General features: G+C 34.3%; 3 protein-coding genes across 4 annotated transcripts; 1 reads left to right on the top strand and 2 right to left on the bottom strand.

Annotated features, from left to right (window-relative positions):
- Window positions 1-328: 328 nt before the first annotated feature.
- On the top strand, window positions 329-4,412 carry LOC100186420 (dynein regulatory complex subunit 3-like). The gene is made up of 11 exons (XM_002128765.3): window positions 329-707; window positions 811-927; window positions 1,140-1,306; window positions 1,571-1,717; window positions 1,779-1,898; window positions 1,969-2,079; window positions 2,264-2,440; window positions 2,842-2,892; window positions 3,090-3,241; window positions 3,582-3,705; window positions 4,040-4,412. The coding sequence occupies exons 1-11, from the start codon at window positions 548-550 to the stop codon at window positions 4,271-4,273; spliced, it is 1,560 nt and encodes a 519-aa protein (XP_002128801.1). The 5' UTR covers window positions 329-547; the 3' UTR covers window positions 4,274-4,412.
- Window positions 4,380-7,871, bottom strand: LOC100177006 (uncharacterized protein KIAA0895-like). The gene is made up of 6 exons (XM_002123137.5): window positions 6,797-7,871; window positions 6,367-6,682; window positions 5,665-5,941; window positions 5,443-5,578; window positions 5,200-5,369; window positions 4,380-5,015 (listed from the first exon to the last, which is right to left on the bottom strand). The coding sequence occupies exons 1-6, from the start codon at window positions 7,420-7,422 to the stop codon at window positions 4,723-4,725; spliced, it is 1,818 nt and encodes a 605-aa protein (XP_002123173.3). The 5' UTR covers window positions 7,423-7,871; the 3' UTR covers window positions 4,380-4,722.
- Window positions 7,872-8,387: 516 nt separating this feature from the next.
- Window positions 8,388-16,975, bottom strand: zf(c2h2)-26 (zinc finger protein). 2 transcript variants are annotated; one of them, NM_001078400.1, is given in 15 exon segments: window positions 8,393-8,848; window positions 9,343-9,486; window positions 9,733-9,901; window positions 10,508-10,687; window positions 11,238-11,434; window positions 11,714-11,832; window positions 12,007-12,135; window positions 12,531-12,688; window positions 13,058-13,191; window positions 13,444-13,663; window positions 14,010-14,114; window positions 14,705-14,837; window positions 15,433-15,623; window positions 16,565-16,748; window positions 16,849-16,975. In NM_001078400.1, coding segments are annotated over 15 exon segments (2,448 nt in total). In that variant the 5' UTR covers window positions 16,883-16,975; the 3' UTR covers window positions 8,393-8,497.
- Window positions 16,976-17,619: the final 644 nt, after the last annotated feature.

The raw sequence follows: 17,619 nt of genomic DNA, 5'->3' as shown, positions 1-17,619 counted from the left end.
CTTGTTAAAATAGTCGATGAATTCATCTTCCCTCAACAAAGAGCGAAACTCGTTCAGCGAACCTGAATAAAAAAAACATATTACAAAACAGTTGTCGTGTACTTTTGCACAAAATACTTACCAGCTGATTTAGACATCTCAATATTTTGCAATTTGATTATATGTTTACATTTTACGTTTCATTTTATAAATGACATGTGCTGCAAAACTTGCTACTTGTAAGAAATTTAAAACAGAGAGCTTTATGATGTAACTAACTATGTCCGTGGAATCAGCCAAAGTTTAAAGTTTCTGATATTGATAAAAAGTATATTGCTTCATAATTTAATTTTTAATAACCGCTTTTGTTAATATAGACATAAACCTTCTGAACTTCTTTAAAAGATGTCTGAAACGCAAAACTCTGCGGTCATCCATTTTACACAATGACCACCATAGCAACGTAGTAAAGCTAAGTTCGAAATGTTTGTTTACAATTGAAGTTTGTGATTTGTTGTATTCCAAACAACGTGTTTTAGTTTTATTAAACGGTAATTAAACTAAAAAGATGAGTCGTTTGTATGATACGGTTGAGCCTTCGGTTATTGACGATGAAATGCTTAGAAAGGCCGTTGAAGAGCAAGGGCCAAAAGAAGAAGCTGGAAAGATTGCCAAACAAGAGGGAGTCGATTATTGTGATGTTTTATCACTTAGACTTGATTTTAGAAGTAAGTGCAATTAGATTCATTTGTAGCTGCATTCAATAGAGTCATCGATAATTGCATGTTTGTTTATTTATTTGTGTTTAACATCCTGCACTTTTTACATTAGATATCTTAAAAGTGGACAATCTATGGCAATTTACTAAATTGACAAAGCTTCAAATGGACAACAACATTATTGAGAAAATCGAAGGAATGGATGCTTTAGTTAATTTGAGATGGTTAGGTATGTATGGAATAGTGTTATTTGGGCTACATTTTATTTAATCCAAGATTTTATGATTTAATAAGCGCCATTTTATGCACTAAAATTTAAAGTGAGACCACATACAAACTGAAACAAAAATGTCACAACAATATATCAAACAGATAAAATATGTATTATTTCAAAAAAATAACATATAATACATAACATATCAAAGTTTTTGTTTGTTTCAGACATGTCTTTTAACAACATTGAAATGATTGAAGGCCTGGACAAACTCACCAAACTTGAAGATTTGACTTTGTTCAATAACAGAATTACAAGACTTGAAAATATGGACTCACTTCCAAACTTACATGTGTTATCTGTGGGAAACAATAAGATTGATCAACTTGATAATGTAATGCAATGGTTCATAAAACATTTCTTTATGTTTGAAAAATTAACATTTAAGAATAATGTATGCTTTGCACGGTGAGATAAAGCAGATTTTTTACTGTTCAAGTTTTACATCACCAATGTTTAACAAAGGTATAACAATTTATAAACAAAATAACAAAAACAAAATAACAATTATTTTATAAAAAGAACCTTAATACCTACTTCTGTTAGGCTGAAGATTTAAAATTAAAAACCTTTTGTTCATAATTCACTTTATTTCAAGTTAATCTATCTGCGCCGATTCCCAAATCTTCGAACTTTGAACTTGACTGGTAATCCAGTCTGTGATGATCAAGGTTATAAGTTGTTTGCTGTTGCTTATCTTTCTCATCTCGTGTACCTTGACTTCCGATTAATTGATGAAGACACGGTAAATTGATTTGTTTGTAATTTGCTATCACATTGTTGATTATGTTTGTGTTTACTTTCAGAGGCAAAAAGCTCACAGTTTGTATGAAAATAAACTTGGTGAACTTATGCACAATGAAAAACAAGCAGAAGTTGCAATTGAAGCAGAAAAGAAGGCAGCACAAGAACTTCTTAAACACAAAGTATGATAACAGTTTTTTGAATAATTTAATTTTTAAAGCTAATGTATATTTTCTTACCCACATTTATTAGGATGCATATGTTGAACACCTTAATAGTTCTGTCTTGTTTGAATCAATGTATAAGGAAGACCCAGAAGGTATGAAGCTCGCTTTGTTACCAGGGCTGCAGGACATGTTAAAAGTAAGATGGAAATTTGCTTTAACTTCCTTAAATAGATTTTTTAAAACTTTTTGGTTTACAAGTTTTTTTTTAGCTTTTACAATCTACAGGTTAGTTTTAAATCAAAAGTATTGTAGCTATGGTGTCTGTAACTTGCCCCTAAAAAGACAGAAAAAAAGATATTAACTTTGCATTACAAAACTAGGATTTTCAAGACAAGTTTGTGGAGGTATGCATGAAGATTTTTGAGTTTGGGATGAAGGAATATGAGAAACGATGTAAGGAGATGCGGGAGTTCAATACTTGCATTCAGGATGCTGAAGCTGCCAATAAAAAACAAGCAGTGACAGTTATTGATGCATTTGAAGAATATAAGAAGAAGGTAATTATAAATTTATTTTTACTAATAAATTGTAATGTAGGTTACTTTTGTTTTCTTATAAAAATTTTACAAACTTATTTTATTAACCAGCGCATTGGCATAGTGGTTAGTGCGCCTGTCTCTAATCAATAGGGTACAGGTTCAAGGCTCGACACTGCTACGATTGTGGGCATATGTATCCCTGGGCAAAAAAGGCGATTGTTTCAACCTTATGGTCACTTATGAGTTGTCTAAATTATCAGCCATACATTAAAAAAATCCCTATAAAATAATCGCCCACAAAGTTAAAGACTGTTGTTGCCCCACCATGTGAGAATAAAAAAGTTTCATTCATTTAACCTTCCATTACTATACAACTTTAAGTTCGTTTTAAGGTTGGTCTAATATTTTTATTCTGACAGTTGTTTACTGAACTGTTGGTGACCAGTGATGCAGAAGTTCAAGAACGAAAGGTAATAATGTAAAAACAACAACACTTTTCATGCAGATTAAATAATAAATAAGAAGACCAGGTCAAATGGTTATTTGAAAGTGAAGATGAAACATCCAAGATTTATAAAAAGACATGATTCACAAAAAGAGTCTATGTAAAACCAAATAGGATAAACTTACATTCACAATAACAGCTTTTTCCAAATTTTCAACATAGATGAACGAATATCATGAAGGGGTGAATGAAACATGGGATAAGCTCATGGGGTTGGAAATGCAGTTGGTTGATCAACTTGAAGAAACAATTAAAGACTTTGAACGAAACATGACAGATCTGATGTCACAACTAGTTGAATATATTCAAGGACTGTATCCTTTTATATCAAAAGATATATAACCATGCAGGGCAAGATTTAAAAGACTACAGCTAAAGCTAAAAAAAAAACCTTAATAGATAAACAAAGGTTTAAAGAGTTACGCAACAATCAAATGTCATTTCTTTAAACTTAAAATATTTTTTGAGTTTTCAGAATAGCATTCTGATGGGCTCCAGCTGAAATCCACCCGTGTATATAAGTATTAAACATAAGTAGTATTTGAGCTATTAGCATAATAACAAATAAACATATTATATTAAGCATAGTTATTGCTTGTGTAACTGACTTTATATAAACACATAAATACCAATTTGCTTAACCTACAAACATAGAATAACTCAAGTACGTGATTTGGAGAATTCTCATAATGAGAAGCTGTTAGAGATGTGCATGACAGTTCTTGAAAAAGTTGTTAAGAATGAGATGGACGAAGAGTTACCAGATGATCTTAGAATGGTATACAAACTTTTTTCTAACTTCTTTTTTGGATGTATGTGTCCTTGGGCAAGACATTTAAAGACATTTTCTGCCAATCCACTGGTTTTTTAAATTGTCAGTCATACATAAAAAATCCTTAAAAAACACTTACTCAAAAAGTTACATTCGCGTAACTCATAAGCTGGCATGAGGTGTACAAAACAGAAAACCCATGATATATTGACTGCAGTTTTCCAGCCACGTGAGGATAAAGCAAGTTACATAACTTTTAATTATAATATTTCCAATCTCCAGTAATTGAAACACTTTCTATTTTCTAACAATTAAAATTACCACCAAATTTTTTATTCAGTTATTTGTCGACAAAGACACAATCGTGAACGCGATTGGAGCTTCCCATGATGTTCATCTCATCAAGATCGACAATCGTGAGGATGAAATTGTGACAAGAAGTGGAGCTTGGTTATCGGGACATATGCAGAAGATCCATGCAGATGAATGTGCTCGGAACAGAGCAAGAGTTGTTGAAATTACAAACTACATTGATCATTTAAGAGATGAAATTGACACACAGTTTATGCCATGATAATGTTATAGTTATTCACCGAGTCTGAACCGTTGCTTTTCTGAGAACTAGTTTTATGTTTTTGTTTATTGTACTGTGGAACATCATACCCTTCAAACTATTTTGATGTTTTTATTGAAATAAAATGCTGTTTGTTAAACGACATTGTTTGGTGCAAAAATGTTAGTCAAACACAAAATTGTTATACAAGATATGCTGTTGCAAGTGTAAAAAGAATTTATATTTGAAATATCAATTCAAATCAGAATTTTAAGCATACCAAACAGAATGAAAGTGCATTAAATATACTTTAAATAAAATAAATTAAATTTTCACAGTGACAAGAAGTACAACTTTACTAATAAAGACAGCTTTAATAAAACATGGAAATTGGATATACGTTAAAATGACAATATGCCATTTAAATTTTTAGTAATAAAGTATAGCACCACCATGGTATATTTTGTACTTTATTTATCTCCATCTCCTTCGTTCAAATTGTCTGCTGTTGCTGGTCCATCGGTGAACCACTCTTCCAGTCCATTTACTTTCACTATGTGATCTAACATTGCCCTGTATTCTGCAAGGTCCTCCATAAAGCTTGGAATCTTCGTTCGTGCAGGATTATAATGCGGCTGAAGCATCTCTAAGTCTTCATAAGAAACTTTACCCATTGTGCAAAGCAAATGGAAGTCTAATGTATGTCTTCTTTCAAGCAAAGCAAGAATGCCAGTAAGATAAACTTGATCTTTGCAAAAGCAACCTAAAATAATATTATTTTAGTTTAAATCAGACCATGACTCTTTTGTGTGTTTGTTTTATACACTAGTTTACAGCAATAGGCCTGCAAAGGAAAAAGGCCATGAGCAAAGGCCTGGGGCCTGTGTAATGGGCATTAGTTGAGAAACCCCTATTTTTGAACTACAAAGGCTATAAAACAAATTAACCTGGTTTTGAAGTATCTGATTGTCCGCGCTTAGTTCTTAAACAATAATCCCATCGAACTTCAGGGTCATCCATGTATTGACCTAAATTTTCAAACAACTCACAAAAAGACATCTGTGATGCTTTGTGTACTGTGTAATAGAGTATTGCTGACCTCCATAATGAAGGATCTCTGCAAGAATAAATACATGGAATATATTAATTAAACTATATTTGTATATTATCCAAGTTGCTTTTCAACCTACTTTCGCAATAGAACACTGTGTATGCTTGCTAATCCTTCTTCAGTTGGGTTGGCTGGTTTTAAACCAAGTTGGCGACGCATTTTGGAATTGTGCCAAATCTGTTGCCGGTTGTTGTGAAAACGAAGATGGTGTGTTCCTAGTGGGGGGGAATTGAACTTTATTCTTCTAATAAAGCATGTCAGTTTCATAGTGAGTTATTTTCTGTTTGCAATTTTTACTTACCAATTTCATGACGTAAAAGTCCCTCAACCCAAAGTTTTTTTGCAGCACTTTCCCTAATGCTGAGAGTTGGTCTTCCTCCATTTATCGTCATAGCTGCTCTCGAGATTAAATTATTACTGATGTTGACAACCACTTCACCATAGAAACCTTCCTTTTCAAGATAGCGCTTTACGGTGTTCCACAACTGCGTTTTCGAGAGTGGTTTTCCACCAGTCGCCCATTCAAATTTTTCATAATTACCATAACGCTCCAACACTCGTTTCATGATTGATAATGCCTGGAAACATATTTCAAAAATGTGCAAACTGTAAATTATAGTAGGCTATTCTCCTAAAATAGTAAAAAGGTAGTGTAGGCCATGTTTTATACCAAATACAAAGTATCTAAACTTGTCAGCCAGTTTTATGATGGCTAGTATTTTGCGCTCTTTACAAAAGGTAACTGTGACACAAAGCTGACAAAGCAAAATAATCCCAAGTGAGTGGGATTGGTTGAGTATTGTTCGACATAACGCCGGTAGAATTTGACACCACACAACCACTTTTAGAATCGTGATACTTGTTTCCAAAAGAAACACAAAACAACTATTTGTTAAAGCATTTACAAACGAGTACAATACACATGTAACTTCCTAACAGGGTCTTGTTTTTGGTTCAACAACTTGCCATAATAAAATCTAAAGAAACATAACTCGAGACTCACCTGAGGCAATAGAGCTGAAGATGCCCTGTTGTATCGGGCCCACACGTCGCTTCGGAGGGGGTAATCATATTGAAATTGCGGGTTGTACGTAAACCCAGATTTCATAAACTTTGCCTTTTCACTTTCAAGGTTGTTAGGTTTTATACACGTAAGTAAACACACAGGTTTTCTGCTTTTAGTTGTCTTGGGGCGTTTTTTAGAACCCGAACTCCGTCCAGCCGCAGATTTCGTGCGCCGCTGTTTCTTTTCGGCGATTTCTCGCGCTATTTGAGCCAGACGCTCTTCCATAGACACCATGGAATTCGGATTTCGCCGCCTGTAAATAATGTTATAAATATATATATTTTTTAGTCGTAAGTGTTTGTGCGACAAAAATCATATTATGTTTTAATAAATAGGGGTAAATAATATATACCTAGCGTCAATTTACCGTTTCGAATTCTGTACACTTTTGCTTTGATTTGCTACGGAGGTTGTTATAATTTTAGGTGTCGCAAGAGCAGGTCGTTCCGCACGTTTGGCTTTGCTCCCGGTCACTCGAAAAGTGTGTTTCGGGGGAGTAATTTCGTTACCAGAAAAGCGGGTAGGTGGCGACGGTGGTGGCAGGATACGCGGTGAAGTTACGATGGTTTGGAAGCCAGTTAGATTAAAAGGAACGGCGGTACACTCTGGTGATCTTGGTTTCTCAAATAGACTCATCCGCGAGATCAAAGTTTCAGTTTGAGCAATCCCCTCTGCCTCTTCCAAGCCTGGGTCATTTACAAACACAAAATCATCATCCATAGACGGTTCTCTTGGTGATTCTTGCCGGTGTTCTGCATACTCGGGGGTTTTATTATCGTGCTCTCCAGACCTATTCAAAGAACTCGTAATACATGGAAACAACGCGTTGGAGAAGTTTTCTTTTCTATTGGTGAAGACTTCCGTGATAAGCTTCCTAGCCGAAATCGGTGGAAGAGATTTTCTTCTTATGATGTTACCTCTTCTAATTATTTGCATTTCCCGTTTCGCCTCTGTAGTCACAACCCTACATGGCACAGCATCCATTGCATTCATGCAGTTTAAAACGATAACTGAGGGAAGCTAACAAATCGCTTTGGATAGGCTCAAATCCATATCCCGCTTTTCAAACTAACCTTACCATCGATCAGACACGCGGCAACACCAACAATTTCGCTGTAGTTCAGATGCCTATTAACAAAAAAACTTTTAACTCTGAACCGCGACACGAAACGTCAACAAAGACGCAAGAGACAAAATAAGTTTCGGTACAATACATCCAGACGACCCGCTGTTTGCTGTCCTTTGTTATTTGCGAACAGGGTTACGCGATATTACGCTGTGGTTACGTAAATATACAAGCTCGTTGCGAATACCAACTTGGGAAACATTTACTATGCAAACGCCTTATCCGTAATATTATGGCGAAAAATAACTTATTAATTTCGTTTGGTTAGTCACATATAGGCCTAACATCATTGTTCTAAAGCGAACGCCTATCTGTAAAAAAAGCTGGAAACTCGACTTCACCTTTTTTTGAACACGGACTTGTTCCCTAAACCTAATAAATTAGACCATAAATCAATAGTAATATAGATTTATTACTCCTCAAAAACCTATCGCTCATAACCGGGCCCTTACGAGCAATATTAGTCATCCGTTCTGCTCAAAAGCGGCACTCTGAACAAGTGACAGACTGAACGTCGAAGTGGTACTCGCAAATAAGCTAGCCCACTTAACTATTGTCAATAAATTGTGTCCTCGGTCAAACAGAGGGTAAGAGCCTGTGTGGGGAGACCTATTGTTTTCTCATGCGTGACACAATGAATTTGTTCGTAATCCGAGCTTTATTGTACTATTTTTAGAAAAGATCATTGGAGTTCACACGTGTGGATGTTACCTTAAACGGCAGTCTTAAACATATGGAACTCCATCAACTAACCAAGATTTACGAAGTGAAACTTATTTACAATTTTAACCTAAACACTATTTTTCTAGATTATAATTTTCGATGGACAAAATTTTCTGTTGGAATCGTTTATTTCGTGGTACCACTTATACTTGTTAATATGTCATGAAGTGGTATTAAACAAATATATATATAGAGATTTTTATAAAAGTAGGTAATGAATTATTCCGCGACTTGGCTTACGTCACAATCTCGCGTCATTGTAACTTCATTGTCGTCATCAATAGTAATCTGAACCTTTACCGGCGAAGTCGGCTGCTCGCATTGTGGATTAACCAATGGCCACAACCTAGTATAAACCGGTTCAGACCGGTCATGACAATTCGTTTCTGAAGTTTCTTCCACAACTTGGTTGGAAGGAGGAACTTTCTTGGGTGAAGGTTTAACTTTTTTGGGAGTTTGAGACTTTCTGCGCTTGTGGCATTTATGTCCTTTTAACTTTGACTCAGTGGGAAATGATTGTGTACAAGTATTACAATGGAAAGGATAGGAGTGGATTTTCTCGTGACGAATCTAATAATATTTGTTGGATAAATTTTCTTCATAAGGTTTTAAATTGAAATTCTAAGGATTAGTGTAAATTTCCTGCATATAAAAGTGGAAATGATCTGGTGCTACGAAAACGTAACCAACAAAAATCAAGTCCAACCACTAGTAGTAAAAGAGAAATATATTTCGCCTAAAGGGCATCGTCAGTCTCTTATTCAAATAGATTCTATTTGAATCATTACCAGATCATTACTGCATTTCACTATACTAGAATCGTTCAACTATATGTACATCAGATCAGGGTCAGATTCGCGGAATTTATTACAAGTTATAAAAGTGGAAGTGGCAATACAATACAAATTTTGACAACATGCAGCATTGTCTACAAATTTTGATAACCTGCAGCATTGTCTAGTGCACCATGCATTTAAATATTAATTATACAAATTCGTTAATATGAGAAATCCTTATTCAATACGTTAATCCAAATATTCGAAGCAAAATTAATTTAAGCTTACCAGGCAGGACTCCCTGCTGTATTTTTTCGAACACGTACTACAGCTGTAAGTTCTCTTAGTTCGACTGTGGTTAATTATGTGTTCTTTCAGTTTGTCGGCTCTGCTGAACTCTTTGTTGCATTCAAGCACATTACGCAGTGGACACTGTGCCAATATAGATAATATTCTTATTTAAAACAGGAGCTTTATAATAGAGTCACATGCAATTAATCTAAATACAAAACAAATGCTAAAACATTGTTCAACACATTATTAGAAAACCATGTATAAAAAGTTGACTCAAAAGCTTAGCTATGGGTATACAAAAACGAGTGCACTATTATTAATGTATGCGCCTCATTTTGTTTAAATAAGTAAATGGTTAAATATTATCACATATGATGGTGTTACCTTAAAGCGTTTAACAGGGTCATGAGTTAGCATATGTCTCTTCACTTTGTCCTTTCTATTAAACGCTGCATCACACTTGGTGCATCGGTAAGGTAGTTCTTTGGTGTGTATAAACATGTGGAGGCGTAGGTAGTATACACTGCGGAGTGATTTGCCACACACTGTACATCTGTAATACAGTTTATAACTTTATGTGATAAAACAAAAAAAGCTCTAACTATAAAACATGTAAATTTTCAAAGAAATATCAACGTTTGTTAAAACGGTTGGTCACCCTTTTTTCAACGATCTTCTTGCTGAAATGTTAATGAATTAAGAGGGAAAAAAAACATTTGTAACTTGTAGCGTTGTAGGTATATGATAATGAAATTCATTACATAATCAGTTATGTCATATAACAAAGTTTTACTATCCCAAACACATACTGACGATAATGGGTTGCATCACAATAAAGTCAATAACGCATTGTAGATGTAATATAACATCGTTCAACTTTCAAATGTAGAATTAGGTAGTACACTGTTATTTGCGTCACAATAAGGTTGCTTACTCAACAAATTATAAAGATGGAGAGACATTACAGTATAGTTCCTAGATTCTAGGACCTAGAATCCGATAAGTTTTGCAATTCTTGGTGGGCTATGTGAAAAAGTGAAGAATGTTTTTTACAAGATAAAAAATATTTTAGGCCTGTTTAAGAAAACAAATTTATTGTTTGAGAAAAATTTCAAACTTTCCGAAAAATGTTTCACGTCTAAACAGGTAACATACTTACGTGGCACCTTTTGCATTTTCCTCCTTATGTTGCATGAAAGTATGCTTACGTAGATATCGCTCACAGGTGAAAGTAGCATCACATATTCTACATACATGGTGATGCGGGTCGTTGATAACATGTTCACGTAATGCAGTTGGGTGGCTGAATTTACTTGGGCAAAGCTGGCAAGGGTAAGTTCTGTGAAGAAAGGATTTGCTATTTTAAAATGCTTCATGGTAAAAAATACACTGCTTGTGAAGCTATTTTGCAGCGACACAAACATTAATTACACCTCAACCAGCAAAGCATTGGTTGCCATATTTGTAAAACTTAATGACAAATAAAAAGCAATATTTTACTTTTACATCACAGTCAATCGGCTTTAAACGATTACCAGGTCCAACTAATTCAAATAATCAGCATGGGTCAAAACCTAGAGGTTAACAACACTGATCTTGTAACCACTGGTATATAGTGTAAAGTGTATAATGCATTGTTATTATACTAATACAAAAAATAAGCTTGACTTTATAGTAATTGGACGAAAACGAAAAACATACACACCAATGATAAATCTTACTTAAAACTACAGATATGGAAATAATATGAAGACAAAAACATTTTTATAAGTACCAAAAAATATATTCTGAGGTAAATAAACAGCACATTTTAGGGTTTAAAGCACTTTATCGCCACCCAAAACCTACATTAATAATACAGTTTCATTTCTTAAAACAATGTTACTCACTTGGTTTGTATACTTTTCTTTCTGCTGTTAAGATGAACCTGGTATTGATGCAAACCAAGATCATGCAATGATTTAAAAACTTTGTGACACTGATGACACCGATAGGTCATGCCTGTCTCATGACCTTTCACGTGAGCAATAAACGCATCGAGATCACGAAATGTTAATGAGCATTCTTCTTTTAAACATTTGTACACCTAACATGGGAATAATCATAATTTAGAAAATAATGTGCATACTATTGGAAAGAATATACAAATAATATTTGAAAAACTACACAAAAAAAAAAATTAAAGACATAAAACAATAAAAACATAAAGGAAGATTTTTGATTAGATTGAAAACAGTAATTACCCCAACCAACATATTATGTTACAACTTACACCTGGTTTAAAATTATATCCAAGTTTTATCTTTAAAAATTGCAGGGTTTTTAATGTTACTAGGTCAGTATTTCAAACATAAACAATATTTACTTGTTGGTCTTTATGAACTTGCATGTGAGATTTCCGCTTGTTGTATGAAGGGAAGGACTCGCCACAATATTGACAATTAAACGAAACATCAACACTATCAGGAACACCACTGTTGTTATCTATTAGGATTATATATGTATATACTTGAAATAAACTTTTGTAGTATTTTTATTCTGGTTTAGCAAAAGCCTTTTTAAACCGAATTGTTATTAAATTAAACCCTATTTAAATAAATATTTAAAACATTTTTCAATTAAGCCTAAAAAGTTGAGTATATATCATATTAAAATTACCTTTACTGCATGCTTGGGAAAATGTGGCCGTTCCTTTTAACCAAACTTTATGAGACACCATGTGTTTCTTTACATTTGACTTCTGAGCAAATGCTCTGCCACAAACTATACACTGAAACGGCTTCTCACCTAAACACCAATGCTTTCCATGTTAAATAAGAAGTTAAAGAAGTAAGAACCCAGTGGTCACTAATGGGTTGTCTAAAGTATCACATACAAAATGTAAAAAAAAAATAATCACCCACAAAGTAACATACATGGTAACTCGTAAGCTGGAACAAGGTGTATGAAACAGAACAACTGTGTTAAGACGACTGCTGAAATTGCGTTCCAGTTTTAACTGATAAATACACGACAGTCCTATGGACATAAAAAGTATGTTGTCTTTAAAAAGGGAAAAAATGTAACATATTCTGTTAAGGGGACTGCGTTTCACTGTTAACCCTACTTAGCTAGTTTAACATTAATTGCCTTTTCCCCACATATTATCCATGGGTGTACACTGTACATGCACTAAAACACACCTGTGTGACTTCTCTTGTGTTGCTCAAGATCAAAATTCTTTGTGAAAACTTTCTGACAAAATTGACACGTAAACTTTTTCTTTGTGTCATCTTTCTGCTCGGAGGTTGATTCGGGAGACTCCAGGATTGTTGGAGCAGATCCCGATGTGGAGGTTGCACTTAAATAACGAATTTAATTTTTACAATTTATAAAATGTCCATATGTGTATTATATCTCACTACCTAAAACCTGATTAAACAAATAAAAACTAATTTCTCTAAAATTCTATTCTATATGTGTGAGGAAGTATGGGAGGTAACAGTTGGTCCATTAGTTAAACACCTGGGGCGCTGCAGGAACTTATTAAATTATGAAGCATGTCACTTCTTTGAAGTCAGTTGACTTTAATAGTAATGCTTGGATTTTATAAACAACATATCTATACAAAAACTTTACATCATCATACCAACAACTAAAAAAACATTTAACAGCGTCTTTTAAGTTAGTTACAACATTTAACAGTGGTTTTTAAGATTATTTTGCTTACTTATTGTTTCGGTCATATAACCGAGGTAAAATAGTCTCTAACGTCTTGCCCCTTGATTTTGATGCTTGAGTGCGGATAGGCTGGGAATGTTCCTCAAGCATAGATGATTGCATGTCTACATGGTTCGTATTGTCCTATAGAAAAAAATATTGTGTGATTTTAATTGGTCCAGTGTGTCCAAAGGAGTTCGAGACATAATATAAGTTTAACATCTTGCCCATAAATTTATTACGCTATAATCTGAACCAAAAATTCAAATTTCTGATTAAATTTAAACAAAGTCTAATTTATGGACTTAGTTACATAAGTTCGAGAATAAAATGCTTAGAAATTGTTCATTGGAAACATACAGTATATTGCCAGATCATTGAAGCAACTAAACATACTGTTTCCGCTATAATCTGCACTGTGGATGTTGTGGTTGTTGTAATAGCCATCTGTTCAGAAGGCAAGTTTGCATTGCTGTTAGATTGGTGAGCACCCACAGGTTGGAACGGTGGGATCTGTTGCAGTAAGGAAGATATGAGTCCATTGCCACCCACAGTCATGTCATCCTCAGTAGCTTCTCTTGGCTCCGATGCAAGAAGATCATCAGATAAATTGATCCTGAATGATTCAATATCAGTGTTATTCAAAAAGCAACAACATCATTTTATTCATTAGTCATACTTAACAGACAACAGGTACATAAATATATATATATAATATATTAATATATATTGTCTTTGTCTAATTTAATCTTAGAATACAAATTAAAATAAAGATAATATATCGTGTTTTATTGACTTCTTAATAATAAAAAGTTTATTCTTCTCTTCGATAGCGAAGATCTAGAAATATTTTAAAGAAAAGAGAAATAGCGACAAAACAAGTTTTTAAAACAAGTTGTTAAAACATGCTTACAGATAAAAGCATATTTTATTTAAGCAGAAGCAGTTATTTTGCGACCCACCGTGTATGTGGGGCAGATATTGGCATTTGTTGAGCCCGTGGAAGAAGTATTCTATGTTGGGGTGGATGTGGATGGTTGCCATTGTATGGCATTGGTAGTATACGTCTGGAAAAGAAAATACAAATTTAAATCCTTGATTGCAGCAGTTCGAACTAGGAGATCTTCAATGAGAAAGATCTAAACTTAATTTTCCTAAAGCAGGAGTTGCAACCTCACAGAAATAGAATTTTTAATGGTGAAGGTTTTAATTAACTGGAACTTTTATGCAACACGATATTGCATAAAAACCTGGATGTTAGTTTTTGCTGATCACACATAATACTGAATGTTTTTTTAACGCATTAACATCATCTTTCTGCTTCCACAGTAATCTGCACTGGGCTGATAGCATTGTCTTGTGTTAGTTTTGTTACTGAATATTATTGCAATTTGCAAACTAGTAGTGTGTGTACTACACTTTGAAGCTCACAATACTTTTGCCAAGAAGATGCAAAAATATAGATAGAAAATTTGGTAGGATTTATAATATAAAGGTCAAGCATCAGGAAAGTGGTCACAATGACCGCATTGATTTGATATGAACTTTAAGTAAAAAACATTGGAAAGTTTTGTTCAAGATCATAAACCTTTATTTTATTCCAATCATCATTATGTTTTTACACACTCTGGACTTATTCAATAAAAAGACACCATACCTGTGGATTGGTATATTGGACTGACATGCATTTGTTTGTGATGTTCGTGGATTGATGGGCAGTGAATTGGGATGAGCTGATGAAATATTTTGCTGGTGAAGCATTCCACCATGGATAGGACGACCATGAACATCTGGAATTTAAATACAATTACTCCCTAAACATTCATGAAGCAAGTTTTTTAATCAACCTTAAATGTCATTCAATATTAATATTAACCACTAAAGAAGCAGCTTAGGGTAAAACTTATAAAGTGAAAAATTGATACCAGGATTCTGTATTGTGTATGCATGGGGTCATATAGGCAGACATACATGAGATATGAGAACGTGGGCGTACGGACAGAGTTGGTTCATAAGAAAAAAATCATAACAAAAAAAGTAGTTGCAGACTGCAGTTTTATATATCAAATAGGCTTCCATCCAGTACAGTCTCGCAGACCTACCATTACAGTTATCAGCTAATACGACATGTGCCTGTTCATAAAGTAATGTATGGTGATGTTTCCGTAACAATGGGTTGGACTAAACTTATAAAGTGAAAAATTGATACCAGGATTCTGTATTGTGTATGCATGGGGTCATATAGGCAGACATACATGAGATATGAGAACGAGGGAGTACGGCCAGAGTTGGTTTATAAGAAAAAAATTCATAGAAAAAGGTAGTTGCAGATTGCAGTTTTATATATCAAATAGGCTTCCATCCAGTACAGTCTCGCAGACCTACCATTACAGTTATCAGCTAATACGACATGTGCCTGTTCATACAGCAATGTATGGTCTGCTAGTGAAGATGATAGTTGATTTCCACCAAGAATTTGTGGAGGTCCATTTTGTTCATAAATATGACGTTGCATGGAACAGTGGTCCGTTTTATGTTGAACAAATATATTCAAATTGTTGAACTGCTGTTTGCACCTGAGGATATGGATGAATGTTAATCTAGAAGCTTTGCATTTGGTTTAGTAATAACCTTGACAAACTATACTTGTAGTTGATTTAAAGTTTGAAAACTAATATATATATGCTTGGAACCAATAAACAGTTGACATAGCATTTATAACAGAATTGCAATCATATTCTTTATTTTTGTCTCTTATTTTTTTCACTCAACTAGAGGCAATGCATACTCAATACTCATAGCACCAATTTCTGCAGAAATGACAATTGATTATCGATATATATAGTAAAACACAAGGATAAACACCTTACACATGATAAAAAATACTAGTTATTAAGAGCTATTATTTTTAGAATCCTTGTATTGGTTGGGAGTTTTTATCTCTGAATCACTGGAGTAGTTTATCAATAGAGTGCATTATAATATGGAGATATGGTAGCACAACAAACAGACAAAAACAAAACAGCCTCCACGATTTAGCGATTAAAAAATCAGTGTTATATCTCTAGGCTATAAAGTAGGGACCAAGGTATTCCTAATATTCAAAATCATTTTAGATTTGTGAAATATCACAGACAACTATTATGCCCTTCCTGCAGGAATCGATTAGAGTGATGAAATACAGGCTGGGGGCAAAACAGTGGTGCAAATAAAGCAGACAAAAACACTTATACGAGTTTGATGTCAACCTAAAACAGAAACACCACCTTACTCCAGTCTGCAGAATATGGCAGTTCCTGATAAGATCTCGCCCCTGCAAACCGTTTTTTTTTCACGTGCGCGCGTGCTATCATAAAAATATCAGCGTGCAAATTGCTAACATTTTAAGCAATGTTAGAAAAACTGGCTTAATTTAATATAGACTTGGTTCACTGATTAAGTAATTGGCTTGCAAAAAAACAAAATTTGTAAACAAAATCGCAGGTGCACCAGCTATACTCTGCAGACTGGACCTTACCTTCCACATTGGAATATATCTCCATCTTCCACAACATTTTCAATTGCATTTTCCTGCAAACCTTGTGGTTGCGATATATTTTCTTCACCGGATAACTGAACAAGATTACTTGCCAGACCACTTTGACTTTCTCCAGTTAGTGACGCACTTTCTAGGAATGCCAGACTTCCATGTGCGGTAATTTCTAAAAGTTAAAAATTGTGTAATAGCAGCAATCAGCGGAGCCTATTAGTATTATCTTAAATTTATAAGGGATTATGTAACAAACCATACATCATACTTACCGTTCACGTTTAAGGTTTCAAAATACGACTGCATCTTTATTTGGAGCTAATGTAATTGATATATTTAGCAAAAAACCTTTCGTCACTTCATTTTTTTAACTTGAACACAATACACATATTACCTAACTAATTAGTATTACGCTGCAATGTAAACAATGGATTTTTTACACAAAGTAACTTACACCAAATACAAGGCAACCGGTACATATAAAAAGTTGTATGTGCAATTGTTCATGTCAAAGTAAATAAATATACATATATTTATGTTCTTTGGTTCATGTGATGTGAACAAAACCTGGAATAATCTCTATATTTTATAAAAGACACATTAACTTTTCCGCCAGAGGACGCTAAACTTATTTATTTTTGGGGGGGGGGAGTTAGGAGTTTTACAAAATAGCAAAATTTGTTTTTTTAAACCATATACCATATATATAACTTTTATCTACGGTTTAAACCTTGTCGTCGCTGCTGCCAAAGAGCTTGGTTTTAATCTTTTTGCTGCTGCCAACGTGGGCGCATGTGTCCTTGGGCAAAACACTTAACGACAATTGCTCCAACCCAGTGGTCACTGATGGGTTGTCCAAATTATCAGCCATACATAAAAAATCCAAAAATATAATCTTCTACAAAGTAACATACATAGGGACTAGTATAGGCTTGCCCGAGGTGAATGAAACACAACACGCCCGGCGCCGTGGCGTAGTGGTTAGCGCGCCTGCCTCTAACCCAGAGGTAATGGGTTCAAGGCTCGTCGCTGCTACCATTGTG

Source organism: Ciona intestinalis, chromosome 3 (genome assembly GCF_000224145.3).
Source record: "Ciona intestinalis chromosome 3, KH, whole genome shotgun sequence".
NCBI classification, from domain to species: Eukaryota; Metazoa; Chordata; class Ascidiacea; order Phlebobranchia; family Cionidae; genus Ciona; species Ciona intestinalis.
This window is presented reverse-complemented; position numbering and strand designations above follow the sequence as displayed.

Excerpts from the sequence above, each read along its gene's own strand:
- LOC100177006 (XM_002123137.5), bottom strand. The coding sequence starts at position 7,422 with ATGAATGCAATGGATGCTGTGCCATGTAGGGTTGTGACTACAGAGGCG. Across the intron at positions 5,579-5,664 it reads ACTTTTACGTCATGAAATTG|GAACACACCATCTTCGTTTT; the intron begins GTAAGTAAAAAT and ends CCCCCCCACTAG. Across the intron at positions 5,016-5,199 it reads ATCAGATACTTCAAAACCAG|GTTGCTTTTGCAAAGATCAA; the intron begins GTTAATTTGTTT and ends ATATTATTTTAG.
- LOC100186420 (XM_002128765.3), top strand. The coding sequence starts at position 548 with ATGAGTCGTTTGTATGATACGGTTGAGCCTTCGGTTATTGACGATGAA. Across the intron at positions 1,307-1,570 it reads AGATTGATCAACTTGATAAT|TTAATCTATCTGCGCCGATT; the intron begins GTAATGCAATGG and ends CTTTATTTCAAG. Across the intron at positions 1,899-1,968 it reads AAGAACTTCTTAAACACAAA|GATGCATATGTTGAACACCT; the intron begins GTATGATAACAG and ends CACATTTATTAG.